Source organism: Magnolia sinica, chromosome 14 (genome assembly GCF_029962835.1).
Source record: "Magnolia sinica isolate HGM2019 chromosome 14, MsV1, whole genome shotgun sequence".
In the NCBI taxonomy this organism is placed as follows: domain Eukaryota; kingdom Viridiplantae; phylum Streptophyta; class Magnoliopsida; order Magnoliales; family Magnoliaceae; genus Magnolia; species Magnolia sinica.
Genome location: NC_080586.1, coordinates 11676969 through 11690023, shown reverse-complemented (window position 1 = coordinate 11690023; position 13055 = coordinate 11676969). Strand labels below are relative to the sequence as shown.

The 13055-nt window shown below is 39.1% G+C and overlaps 1 protein-coding gene and 1 long non-coding RNA gene across 6 annotated transcripts; both read left to right on the top strand.

The window, feature by feature from the left end:
- The first annotated feature begins 224 nt into the window (after window positions 1-224).
- On the top strand, window positions 225-5203 carry LOC131225529 (uncharacterized). 5 transcript variants are annotated; one of them, XR_009161387.1, is made up of 6 exons: window positions 225-674; window positions 1465-1524; window positions 2711-2818; window positions 3201-3275; window positions 4374-4412; window positions 4946-5203. It is a non-coding gene; the product is annotated as an uncharacterized LOC131225529 (long non-coding RNA). The 5 variants fall into 5 exon arrangements; XR_009161390.1 differs by lacking the exon at window positions 2711-2818 and adding an exon at window positions 2558-2583 and having other exon boundaries at window positions 3090-3275; XR_009161391.1 differs by having other exon boundaries at window positions 1441-1524.
- A 6630-nt stretch (window positions 5204-11833) lies between these two features.
- On the top strand, window positions 11834-12740 carry LOC131225217 (uncharacterized). Its single transcript, XM_058220696.1, has 2 exons — window positions 11834-12134; window positions 12207-12740. Exons 1-2 carry the CDS (start codon window positions 12045-12047, stop codon window positions 12615-12617), a joined length of 501 nt encoding a protein of 166 aa, XP_058076679.1. The 5' UTR covers window positions 11834-12044; the 3' UTR covers window positions 12618-12740.
- Window positions 12741-13055: the final 315 nt, after the last annotated feature.

Below are 13055 nucleotides of genomic sequence, written 5' to 3'. Positions count from 1 at the left end.
TTCTGTGCAATCTGAATTTATGTCCAGTTCTTTGAATGTTTGTACTGATACAAAATATGTTTCTGTGCATCTCCATGGTTTTTGAGAGATTATTAATTGTGGTATTTTCCTATGCACCCAATATGTGCTGTACACTATAGGGTTTATCTTAGTAAAAGTTAAAACAGTTTATAAGGTAGCCTGAAACTTTCACTTTTGAAAACAGAGTGAAATGCTTATAATAAAACTATGAAGGTACAAAAAATGGTGTATGCAGACAATAAGCTGTTTCAGCAATCTGAAATGTGAGTCTGTTGGGCTTGGTCTCTTACAGTTTTCAATTTCCCTTTGTTGGTATGGTTGGTAGGATTGAGTCCATGATATTTTGACCCTTGAATAGATGCCAATGCAAACCTTCGTGGGTATTATAGCTTTGAACCCATGACCTCAATGTTGGTAGTCCAAACAGTAGGAGCACAATGCTTGACCCAATTACCTTCAATATATTACAGCAACTACATTTGGACGCTTCCATTATTTTCTTATTGGGCTCATGTATCTGTGAAGTGAATTGGCAGGCCGCTCTTGAGGATGCCCATGTTCTGGTTGGTGATGACATCAAGTAGGTTCTTAGGCCTTGCCATCAGCTTCACTTCAATGTGGTTTCTTCATCAGACGGGTGCTACTACATACAGGTAAACTAAAGGCCCCAAGTCATTTCATACTACTAGACACATAAAACCGATGTCATGGCTGTAAAGTCAGTCCATATAAAGCTAACTTAACTCTAAACTGAATCCAAACTAATGTTTATTTTCTTTTAGAAAAGGAAAATTACTGCTTCGAGCATCATAATAACTTGATAACATGACTGCTTTGGCTTCCAGCTTCCTACGCGACATCTCATCTTTACAGTTTACAATGCAGACCCTAAATCATGGGGTTATGATATGCAGCTATTACCAATTTCTTTTTTATGTTATTCACCCATCCAATGATCTTCAATTACTACAATGGTTCTGAAGCCAGGATGGCCATCAAGCTCCAAAGCTACAACTGCAACAACTCCCAGTAACATAATGCCAGTCTAATTATCGAAACATAAATTTTATTCCTTCACTTCCAATCTATACCATAACAGGTAAACCATGTTAGGAGTCCTAGCTCATTGCCGATATTGCTGAACTTTCAGGGATGTGCTAGGTATACTGTGCACCCACATTTGAAGCCAGCCCTCTAGGAAGCGGAGTCTTCAACAGTTTGAGCAGTGGGGCCTATGGTTTAATGATCTTGTCATCATTTTGTTAGGGCCACAATATGTATGGGCACTCACCTGAGCTGGAGGGTTATGAATTTACTTTCTTCATTTTATCTATGGCAAGTGTTACATGTATATATGTTCATCGCATTCGACACATGTAAAAAGGTTATCTAATGATCCTATACTATATATAACTCTAGTAGTTGGAACATTGGGAATTCCAGGTTGGCTCTGTCAGAATTTCTGCCAGTGATGAGTTGTGGGTGGCCTGCTACATCCTTTAGGTATCTGTTAAACTAGAATTTACTTTAATACTAATTACTTTCTTGGTGAATGGCTTGAATCACATGTTTTTGTTTTTATTGAATGGCAGGGAGGCTAGATCACTCTCGTAAGGTCTATATCCTTTCTTTGATCCTTTCTTTATTGGGTTACTGATTTCTGAGCTACTTCATTTACTTACTAGTTGAAATTTCTTGTTTGAATTTAAGCAGTTTGCCCCCACCTTTTCTATTATTATTCTCATTTTGCTTCATGGCCTCTCTTCATATATATTGTCATTGAGATATCTATTTGAAAATGGATGTCTTGTTATTTATCAGTTTTTATTCTTCTGCATAACTGTTGTGATTTTTTTGTCTACAAGTTGCCATCCACATTTGTTTCTAAAGACTTTTTTTTTTGGACGAAGGTGGTCTCTTGCCACCAAGTTCAATTAACTCAGAAAGAGATTTGAACAGCCCTTCGGGCGTGGCCAGACAAAAAGAACGGGCCACACCTATTGTGAAGACTCTGATCATCTGCTATCCTTTTCATTTGTTAGTTATGCTTCTTTTAGGATCTCTTTGGATGCTTTGTTGAACCGTATTGCAATTTTTCAAATTCATTATGAGAAGAATATGGCCAAATTGTGACTGGCGCCATTTTAATTCGTTGCAATTCCATGGGCTTTTAAGTTGGCCAGTTGGACTTGGAATGACAATAATTTCAATTCGAGTGGCTAGCCTCACTGGTGTCATTTACTCATTGAATCGAACTATTGCAATTCAATTTTGGGTGAGCATCCAAACACGGCCTTAACTGTTGGGACTTGGAGTCCAATATGAGTTTTCTTCCCCCATGCTTATTACATTTCTTTTCCTTTTTCTCTATGGGTTTTGTATCATTTCCTCAATTAGATTTTGGGATTTCTAGTTTTAGATTCTCTCTAGCTATTCTTTTGGACAAGTGTTCTCCATTTTGTTCGTCTTTTGCTTACTTTCCTTGGCTGTCAAATATTTAAGCTCAGTTCTGCATTTCTGTTTTGTTCTTCAACAGGTAGAATGAGAGGTCTCCTATGATGGGTTTAGGATAGATGAATTTATCCCTCAGAAAACATCAGCATACATATTAGCCAACATGACTTGCACTGTTGCACATATTCCAAGAATGAATTTTTAAAATTTTATTTTTCATGTCATGTGATGGAAGAGCTCCTGAAGGAACTCAAGAAAGGAGAGAGAGGCCAGAATAGTTGCTGACTTTGATTTGGATGCATACATGAATGTGGTCTACTGTTTGCTTCCTTTTATTCTAGAGGTGGTTAGAAAGTTAGTTTCTATTGGCAATGAGTAAAAGCTACAATTAATTTTGACAGGCAATAACAATCGATTCAAGCTCGGGCAAGCTCGAACTCGGCTTGAATTTTTTTTGAGCTCTAAAAACCAACTCAACTCTGTCTGAATCCAGTTTCAAGCCGAGGCAAGTCAAGTGAGCTGACCGAGCTAACTCGACTTGTGTAGAGCTCATGTTCTACTTGCAAGGTAAGTGTGGGGCTAGGAAACCTCCAACCTATGGAGAAAATTTTTAGTTTTACTTTCAATGGTCTTTATTTGTTCGTCCTTTTTATATGATTATTTTCTATATAGACTATATATATGTTCCTTTCTGAGGAAGTTACTGTTATTTTCGTTGTTAACAGATAACTCATTGAAGCGCCAAGACGTTTGGATTTTGTGGTCAATCCATGGTTTCATGGCCATATAAAATGAGAATGGTACGTAATTATCCATCCAAGCTCAAAATTAATTGATTCGCGTTAGTATGATTTATTTCTGATTTTATGTGGAAGTTCCTGACCACAACTTTGTGCTTTTCGGCTTTTCCCTGGCTTTTGCGTTCTTTTTTATTTAACCATTTGTTTGTAGCTGTCAATCAAAAGATTAGGAACTTCCAGTGTATAAGCTTACTCAACCCACACTGAGATCCATCAAATTAATAGTCTGGATTACCACATACACTGCTTGTATGGAACTGACCCAAGACGGTTTTCACACCCCAATGCATCATGGCCCATTACTTTTATTCTATTTCTGAGTTGATTTTAGTTTTTTTTTTTTATTTTTTTGTGTGTTGATTTTAGTTTTTTTTTTTTGTGTGTTTGTGTGTCTGTGTGTGTGTGTGTTTTCTGGACATAATGTAGCGAATGGTTATGAAGGAAAATTAAATGTTTGCATCTTTTCCTTAATGTAGAGAATGGTTATGAAGGAAAATTAAATGTTTGCATCTTTTCCTTTGTGTCCTAGATCCGAAGGATTAAAAGCCCCAACTTATCATACGTGTGTGTTCTTGAAGAATTAGTATTCAACCTTGGCGGTACACCAAACAAATATATTCCTTTATTGGAGGAATTGCTATAAAATTCCCTTTAAGATGGCATTTTATTGTTTGAACACTTCTGATTTTGCTGAAGTAATGACAGTTTCTTATCATATCGTACCCAATGGATTTTGATGTATGGCTGCATGTATCTTCTTTCATACACTGCATATGGTGTCATTTGCTATGATATTGTTGGCTTAGAGAAACTAGGCATTGGGATGGTTCCTCCATGTGGGTGCTTTGCACATGACCTTTTCTATGTGTCGATGTTTGCTTGCCTTGAAATTGCCCCTCCATGACCTTTTTTATGAATTCCTAGGTGAGAATTTGGGGTAGAAATATTGCTTCTTCTGCCAAAGACTTGGTTACAAATCCTTTCTTAAAAAGCTAGGCAGTTCATCTGAACTTAGAATCTTTGTTTTTATGAAAGAATTTTTATTTTCTTTTTAGTTGAAGTCATCAGCCTGATCTTTTTAATTGGTTTGATTATCAGAATCCCTTCAAATGGAGTTCAAAATAGCAACATATTAAGGTATGTCCCTTTCTTAGTTTTTGTCATGTCATATTTTAAGTATATGAACTGTAATTTGTAATGAATTCCTGCCTGTTGAGTTTTCTCTTTGATAGAGTGAAGAAGAAGAGTGTGGATTTCATTTTCCGTTCTTCTTTATACTTGGAAGTTGTGTTTAATATTGCTCAAGTCATTAGGGTATAACCCATGCATTGAGGATTTTGTGTTTCCATGCTTGAACTGCCAACCAAAAACAGAGTTCTCAACCTATGGCTGGTCATGATGTGAGCTTTTGTGTTATTTGGATGGCAAAGAACCATCAATTCCACAAAACAATTGTTAACATTTTTTGTAGTTGTTGTTGTTCTTATTGTTATTGGGGCATGTTGATGAATAGTTTTGATTGTTTTTTCATTTTTGTTAGTTAAATTCTTCATCACATACCATTAATATCATAATGTTAAGTCAGGAAAATGACTAGAAATTCTTTTTTTTCCTCTTTGCTAAAATTTTGTCTGACATGTTTTTAATTGTTGTGTTTCAAATGGTTGCAGGGGAAAGGAAGTGCGTTTTGTGCTAGTGGTGATGTTCTAAATATGACTCATTTTGTAATCACCAGTAGATGTCTCTTTTCTAGCCCATGACAAATCCTTTAATGATAAGATATAATACATTGCAATAGATTTTTTTTTTTGTGATATTAAGTCAATGTACCGAACGTTTTATGAAACTCAGTTTTGGTTCTTTGTTTGATGATTTTTACTCAATTGCTATGGACTACTTTCATTTTTTGGAGAATTGAGCATTGTTAATGACAATTGTAATGCTTGGTTTTTTTAATTAATCAAATCATAGGAGCTAATGATTCAGGATGTTTGTCAGGCAGGTACACAGTAAAAGAAACACGGCTAAATCTACTTTAGTCTCAGTACCTAAATTGAGACTACAACTCCCGTGGTTAAAGGCTTTAGCTTCTGTTGTTGAAAACCAAGGTTAAAAATAGATTTAGCTTCAATTGGAGGCAACTGAGGCTAAAATTTGGATTTAGTCTCAGTTGGAAATAATGGGGGCTAAAATTTTGATTTAGCCTCATTTCGAGAAAACTGAAGTTAAAAAGGTTCTTTTAGCCTCACTTGAAGAACCGAGGCTATAAAAGTCATTTTAGCCTTTGTTGCTAAAACTGAGGCTAAAGCCTTTAGCCACGGGGGTTTCAACCTCGATTTGGATAACTGAGGCAAAACTGAGGCTAAAGGCTTTAGCCTCAGTTTTTAACCTTTTTAGCCACTGTTTTGAACCGAGGCTAAAGCCCCCTTTTCTTGTAGTGTCGACTCGCTAGGTTGAGCTGGGCGATTGGAGTCAGAGTTAGCTCTGCGGGTTTGGTCTGTCCTAGACCCTATGAAAAGCCAGGGAGAGAAGAGGGGCATGTAAGAGAAAGAGAACGGGGAGTGGGTTGTACAGCTAGCGAGTCGACTCGACCCACCTGTGTTGGGTCTCGCCAGTCTCCTTGCTGGAGTTTTTCTGCAAACACACAAAAAAGAAGAAGAAGAAGAAGAAGAAGAAACTAGTGAGGGAAGAGTCCGAGTCAACTCGGCTGGAGCCGAGTCAACTCGGTTGGGATCGAGTCTAGCTAGGCCGGGTCATGCTTGGGCCTCGTCCAAGTTTTGCTGAGGTTGAGTTGGGACAACTCAGTTGCAGCGAGTCGAGCCGAGTTGACAAAGGTGAGTCAACATGTTCTCCCCATTCTAGACTTGTTTTCGATGCATTGTTATCATTGCTACCAATGTTATTATTAGGATTATTAATATTGTCAATGATTAGCCATTAGTAGGTTATTTATGCTAAAACTAGTTATTATAAACGAATTTCAACTATTAAATCGTAGTATTTCATTTATCATTCTTAAATAGTTGTTATTGATAGTGGATTGTACTAATTGGTGTCATCATAATGATTATTAATTAATATTAATTATAACACTAATGTTAATAAATATTTTATAATTATTCAATTAACATTAAAATTAATTGCACATTAACTAAGGTTCAAACCCTAAAAATCTAGCCTAGACCTAAGCTCTAGGATAAAATCCTAAACCTAAGTAATCTAAACCCTAAGTCAATACTTTAAAGATAAATAGTGAGTTAAGTTGGGATCTAATGATACAATTTCATAATTCATGGTAGGATCCAAGTCTAAGGGCGTGTGTACTTCCTAACGACATTAGTTGATGATTCGACACATCAGGTAATGATTTCTTCTCCTTAAGCTTTTCATTTCTAAATTGGTTAAGTAATAGTCTTTATCAGAATCACACCTGTTATCTTATAGGATGTGATCTCTTACATTAGTCATAAACTCTTAAGACAAGACTTATATTTGATTTATGATTGCATGCAATAGTTATTTACATGATGACTTCCATTTAAATTTCAATTCATGATCTTTGCGATTATTATATATCAAGTGCTTCACATATATCTGACATGATATATTTATATACTTTCACATGAATTGTTGTAAGTCGCTTATGAATCTCTATTCACTACGCTTACTAGTGGGTAATTCTCTCTTCTGTACGTGAACTCAGACTTAGGATGTAACAAGATGGGTTGTGGTAAGAAATGGGCCCTCGATTTAGAGGATATGTGGGATATGGAACATTAATGTGAGATTTATCATCCATAGAGCATACGGCTTGAGTGGCTTAGAAACGATCTCTTTTAACCTCTTTAATTTAGCATTGCTTGACTATTTTTGTAGATTGATTTGATGTTCCATGTACCCTTTTTGCCGCCGCAATTTGACATCTGTCCCATGTTTTTAGGTTTGCTTGATGTGGCTTCGATGACCTATACCATGTAATGGTAATCCCTACTTATTGAATTGGATTGGCCATTGGTCGATGGGCATCCATTAAACATCCTAAGTTGGGAGAATCTCATGAGCTGGGGATAGTGGAATGGGACACTATGCCCAAGCTGTTGGCATACGCTGAGTGACGAGCCCCCTGTAGTGACCATTAAGTTACTCAAATCGGCTGTTATAATTGGACTAATAATGGCCTGGCTAATCATGCATTCATGGCATATTAACGATGATGGATGGCTATTTCTGGATGTTGTAGCACGTGCCCTTAAGTTTATTGGAGTATCATTTCACTAGTTGATTGACCACCGACTATCGACCTACAGACGTGATATACGATGGCTTGATAATTATGCGATACGTGATATACGTACGTGATGTGCTACGCTGATGACCGGCCTTTTTGCATGGGTGACGAGCCCAACTACCGACTGGATGAAAGCAGGGTAAAATTTTCAGAGATGCATGGTTGTATTTGCCAGGAGAAGCTGCGCGATCTTGCGGCTCAAGTTCATATGCATTTTATTATTTCTTTCGTGTAAATTATGTAATTTTTGTATTTACTATTATAAGAGGCATTGGTTTGTATAAGTCATTATGGGAAGCCGCTCGTATATTCTTTGAATGTAAATGCAAGATATCTTTTATATTTAATTTGTCTATCTTTCGCTATACTACTAACTCTGAAATATATATATATATATATATATATATATATATATATATGGAATTTGGCTCTCTAAAGGTTAACACTCGGGTTTTTGAAAAACGAGTCATATACTCAGGTTCCGAAAACTCGGGGCGTTATAGCTCCTGCTTGCGAACCTACGAGAACGGGTCGCTCTGTTGCCACTGGACCGACCTCCCCTTGATCGGGGGGTGGCTGCTATCTTGTCATCTGCTGTTTCATTTGGCTGATTTCGTTGACCAATGTCTGTACTTGGTTCTACAGCACATGGTACTTGCCTCCTCGACTCCGAGTTCGTTAAGATAGTCCTGTTGGAGCTGATTCAGTATGGAGTATAGAAGATGAGTGCCGTTGTCTAGTGGGCTCGGGTTCTGTCATTGCTACTAGGAGTGCTTTCTTCTTTCCCTTAGCCATTTCTGGTAAAGTTACAAATACTTTTTTCCCGCTTCCTATTGAGGGTCAAATATTTCATATTAGACCCCAGTTATCACTCGGTTTTATGAACATGATAATGCTTAACGCTCTATTTTAATCATGTTTGTGTTGCAAGGTGAATTTAAGAGCTTGGACTGAAAAGGATGCTAAAAGCATGGATTTGGTGCTCAAGAATCACCAAGGTAAGGGACGGATCTTAGAGGACTAAGATTGAAGAATTCACACGCCAAAGATTCGAGAAAACCCAGTAATTGAAGAAAAAAAAGCCTGCAAATCGTCATAAATGCAAGATCACAGGGTTCTCACTTTCCGTTTGGATCAAAACCTTATATCTGGCTTGAGGATCATAAAGTAACCATACACGTAAAATTTCAACCATTGGATCTTTGTGAAAGTGGACCAACAGAGAGATCAGTCATAAATCATCGATTTGGGGCCTACCTAATCTCTAGATATGCTTCAAACTTGGGCTCAACCTCTTTAATTTAGGTGGCAAACTGAATGGACGGTGTAGATCTTACACTACTTCGCTGTGGACCCCACCTTGAGTGGTGTGTGTGCACGCAGCGCACGCACACCAGCTGTGCACCGAATCAACAGGGCCGGTCAAAGATCGCTGACCCGATTTCCTTCGAATCTCGCCGCGCAGAGGATTTCTCCTGCAAACAGGGACTTGCGGCCCTCCCTTGTGGGCCACCATCTTGCCTCAAAGATTTGATCCAGACCGTCCATTAGAATCCCACGGTCCCTCTTATCATAGCCTAGGTGACCAAATTCCAAGAAACAGCGAGGATGAGTTCTCAAACCATTGCAAACGCAAGTCGGATGGCCGTAAGATCAATCAGGTGGGCCACATCAAAAGCACTCTAAAACCATCTGGTCCTGACCATTTTTTGGCTATGAATTCAATTAATGGAGTAGATTTTTCCGCCAACACCGATCATGGGCCCACTGCGCTTCACAGCGCAAGAAATTTTGCAGGCCTGTGTCCGAGAAAATCGACCGCTGTGGGCCGTTGTGCGATCTTGCTCATGGTCGGATATGTGATCCGGACCGTCCAGATGAGAGATAGGGTGGCCACGACCCTATCAATGACGTCTAATCAGGTTTTTCGATGCTCCTTTTGCTAAAAACTCCATCCAAACGCAAGGTGTTTGCATTTTTTGCTGCGCACGCACGGTTGCTGCGTAAGCTACACTCCACCGCCCTCAACTAGCCGACTGACTCTCTTTGGCTATAAAGAGAGAGAGAGAGGAAGAGACGTAAGAATCATCTTTGGACGTGTGGAGCACGAGAGAGAGGAGGATGTGCGGCTAGTCTTTGGCTAGGAAGTTTCTTCCCTTTCATTGCTTTGTTTATGTTTTTCCTTTAAGAGTTTTTAGTTTGATCATGTCTGTGATTAGCTAAACCTCTTAGCTAGGGCTAAAAGGTGAAGCTTGTAGCGTGATGAGAATATTTTTATGGCTTTGATTCATATTTAATGAACTCTCTTTGATTATAGTTTGAATATAAAAAAATACTTTTAGTTTTTAATGGTTTGTTGTGACTTAAATTACAATGAATCTGCGATAGTTTTGAATATATTCTTTTCATTATTGAGATTATGAATTTAGGAGAACCTGTTGTTCACCATCGTCTCCTGGGCATGGTCGGATGATGGAATCCTTCCTAACATTCATAATTATCTTAGATTGGTTGAGGATTGGTTAAATTCTGTTGTTTGCTTTGTCTCATGAGAATGGTTTTGTGAGGGAATCAACTCTGGTTCTCATACCTCTCATATATTGAAAACTAGATCAAATGAAGTTTATAATTGATTTTTAATGAATTATCTTCCAACTGGATGAAGATGGGACTCTGATTCTAGCTGTGTTTATGAATCAAGCATAAATCCCCCTGATCTCTACAAGTGGATCCTTGGCATCCTAGTTTCCCACCTTTGAATTTTACAAGTTTTAGTTTAAGAATTCACTATTATTCTCTTACATTCTCCTGATTTAGATTACATCTTCTTCTACCTCTAGTTCTGGTTACTTTTAGATCATGTACAAAGTTCAGTCCCTGTGGATTCGACCTCGGTCTTACCAAGATTATTACTACATCGCAACCTTATACTTGGGGTGGTGAACACTTCCCTCAGACGGTGCCAAAATGTTGATGCAAAAATTTGGTTCACCCTCGCTGAGTTCCGAGCACTCACGCAGAGCCCTGTAAGCTTGCATAGGAGAAGGACAAAGGAGACCCCGACTAGAGCAAGGGACCCTCCGAAACCTATCCACGCTACTTAGACCCAGATTCCTAGCCTGACTTTGGCATCAGAGGGTCCCCTGCTCTAGTCAGGGTCTCCTTTATCCTTCTCCTGTGCAAGCTTACAGGGCTTGGCGCGAGTGCTTGGAGCTCGGCGATGATAAACCAGATTTTTGCATCAACAACGACAATTACATGAGATTGAAATAATTTGAGATTAGATACCCAAACAAATGATAGAACATTATGGATTGTCTTTTTAAATCCATTTATACTCATAATGTTATATTAAACTCTTAAATATGATTTTAGTTGTCTGAGTTTGTTTCTATTTGAGTTTGTATTAAAATTTACTTATAGTATTAGATTGTATTTATAAGTAATATCAACAATACCAACTTGTCCCCGTTCTGCTTGTGGTGATGGCCAGTCACAGTCAGGCTCAACTTGAATCATTCAACCCCAAGCCTAGCCTGTTGAGAGCCCTAATGACCAAATGAATGTGTAAATTAAAAAATACAACTAATTAATTGTAGGTAGTGTTATTGTCTAAATCTGGTCGATCTTGTAACACCTTTTGTGAGCCGATGGGTACTTGCACTTTAATGGAAAACGAAATGAGATAAGGGCGCCGGTTGTGGCCAGAGACCCTCCAATGCCTAAGTCAGGTATATGAACCCAAAGCAGGTGTGGCTAGAGTCGGGATATTTTGTGCATAATTTTTTCCTTAGGCGAGGTAATGTATTTATATATTTTCTAGACAGCTTACGTATCTGAGTAAAGCTGCGAGATACGTTAGAGGGGCACGTATTGGAGTTGGAATATATTCTCAAATATATATATCCGATTGTGCCTCGATTGGCATAGTTTTCGATTAAAATCTCGCTGGGTAATCTTCATCGTATACAACGTGAGATTCTCTCTGGATATTTTCATCCCGAGTTCGATATCGATATCCGAAGTCAAGGTCAGCATCCGTGGTCAATATCAGTATCCATGATCGAGGGATGTCGATGATTATTATCAACCTTGGTCGACTGATTCCGTCTGGTTGCTGCGTTTCCTTCGTGAGCTCAATGTCCGCCGACGTATATCACAAGTCACGTAGATTTTCCCATAACAGTAGCTTCCAAAATTACTAACCAGTTATAAAGGCAGTCTAAGGTAGTTTCTTAAATCAAGAAATCCCAAAAGCGTGTTTCTTGCATATGGCTGTGGGCCATCTTGTCTGTTACAGACAGTGGGCCCAGCCCCACCTGCTCGGCGCACGTGGTGCATTCGGTGCTTAGTACTTGAAGATTGTGACAATCTGGGTTCAGCATTCGTAGTAATTCTCCTGCTAAAGACCAAGAACCACAGCCCTTTTCTTCAACTCCGACAGTGAAAGAGGGTAGAAACGGAGTTTTCAAAAAGTAAAGATGTCCAGCAACAGATCTCCCATTTTTCCAATGCCTCAACCACATCATTTCAGCGATTATGGTTTCGACCCCCAAATCGATTATTTCCAGGTATACCCATTTTGCCCCTCTTCATTTTTCTTTTCCTCTTCGTATTCAAGTCTCTCTTTTTTCTCTTTCCAGATCCTGGAAGAAGCCAGACAGGTTAGGAGAGAAACAAGGCCAGTTGAGGAAGCTTTGGATTTCAAACTACAAAAACCCATCTCAAGAGAAGAAATAAAGAAGACAAAGAAGCGAAAGTGGTGGAATGCGCTTTCGTTCTGGAAATGGGAGAGGAGAGAAGATCAACGACAGCAACAACAGCACCACCATCTTCCACGGAGAGCGTTTTCGGGGCCCGTGTACGAGACGGAGAGCGGGTCGAGTACGCCGAATCGGAGCAGCCGGCCGAGTTCGGGTCCGCTGGCGGGGTCGCTGACGCCGACTCGGAGTGGGGATCTTGAGACGCCGTACTTGAATCTGAGAGAGATGAATCCCGACGCGCAACAGCATCGGGTCTCGACCTCTTCCCTGCCCGTATATTTCGTTACTTAAAAATGTTTTTTTTTTTTTTCGGGTACTGATATTTACACCCACCTTGTTTGATCACATACGCCCTTTCTTTTCTATTTTTGGTCAAAAAGTAATACAATTTCGTACGGTTGTTGGGTGGTTCGACTTTCGATGAAAGTAGAGACTGGAAATCCGTTCAATACCTGTTTTACGCTCCCCACCACGTCAAACGGTAAGAATGGGACGCGGTTTGGCTAGTGACTACAGAAAGCTGATGTCAAAGCTCCGTGGGCCCCACTATTATGTATTTCTTTTATCCACGCCGTCCATTCATTTTTTGAATTCATTTTAGCCCACGGGCCAAAAAGTAGGCAGATCCAAATCTCAGGTGGACCACACCACATGAAAACAGTGTTGATTGAACTTCCACCGTTAAAAACTGTCTTATTTGCCATCCAAACCTGTTGATAAGGTCACACA

What these genes read in the sequence shown, in the direction of transcription:
- LOC131225217 (XM_058220696.1), top strand. Translation starts at nt 12,045, where the DNA reads ATGTCCAGCAACAGATCTCCCATTTTTCCAATGCCTCAACCACATCAT. An exon ending in CCCAAATCGATTATTTCCAG is followed by an intron (nt 12,135 to 12,206) that starts GTATACCCATTT and finishes TTCTCTTTCCAG; the next exon opens with ATCCTGGAAGAAGCCAGACA.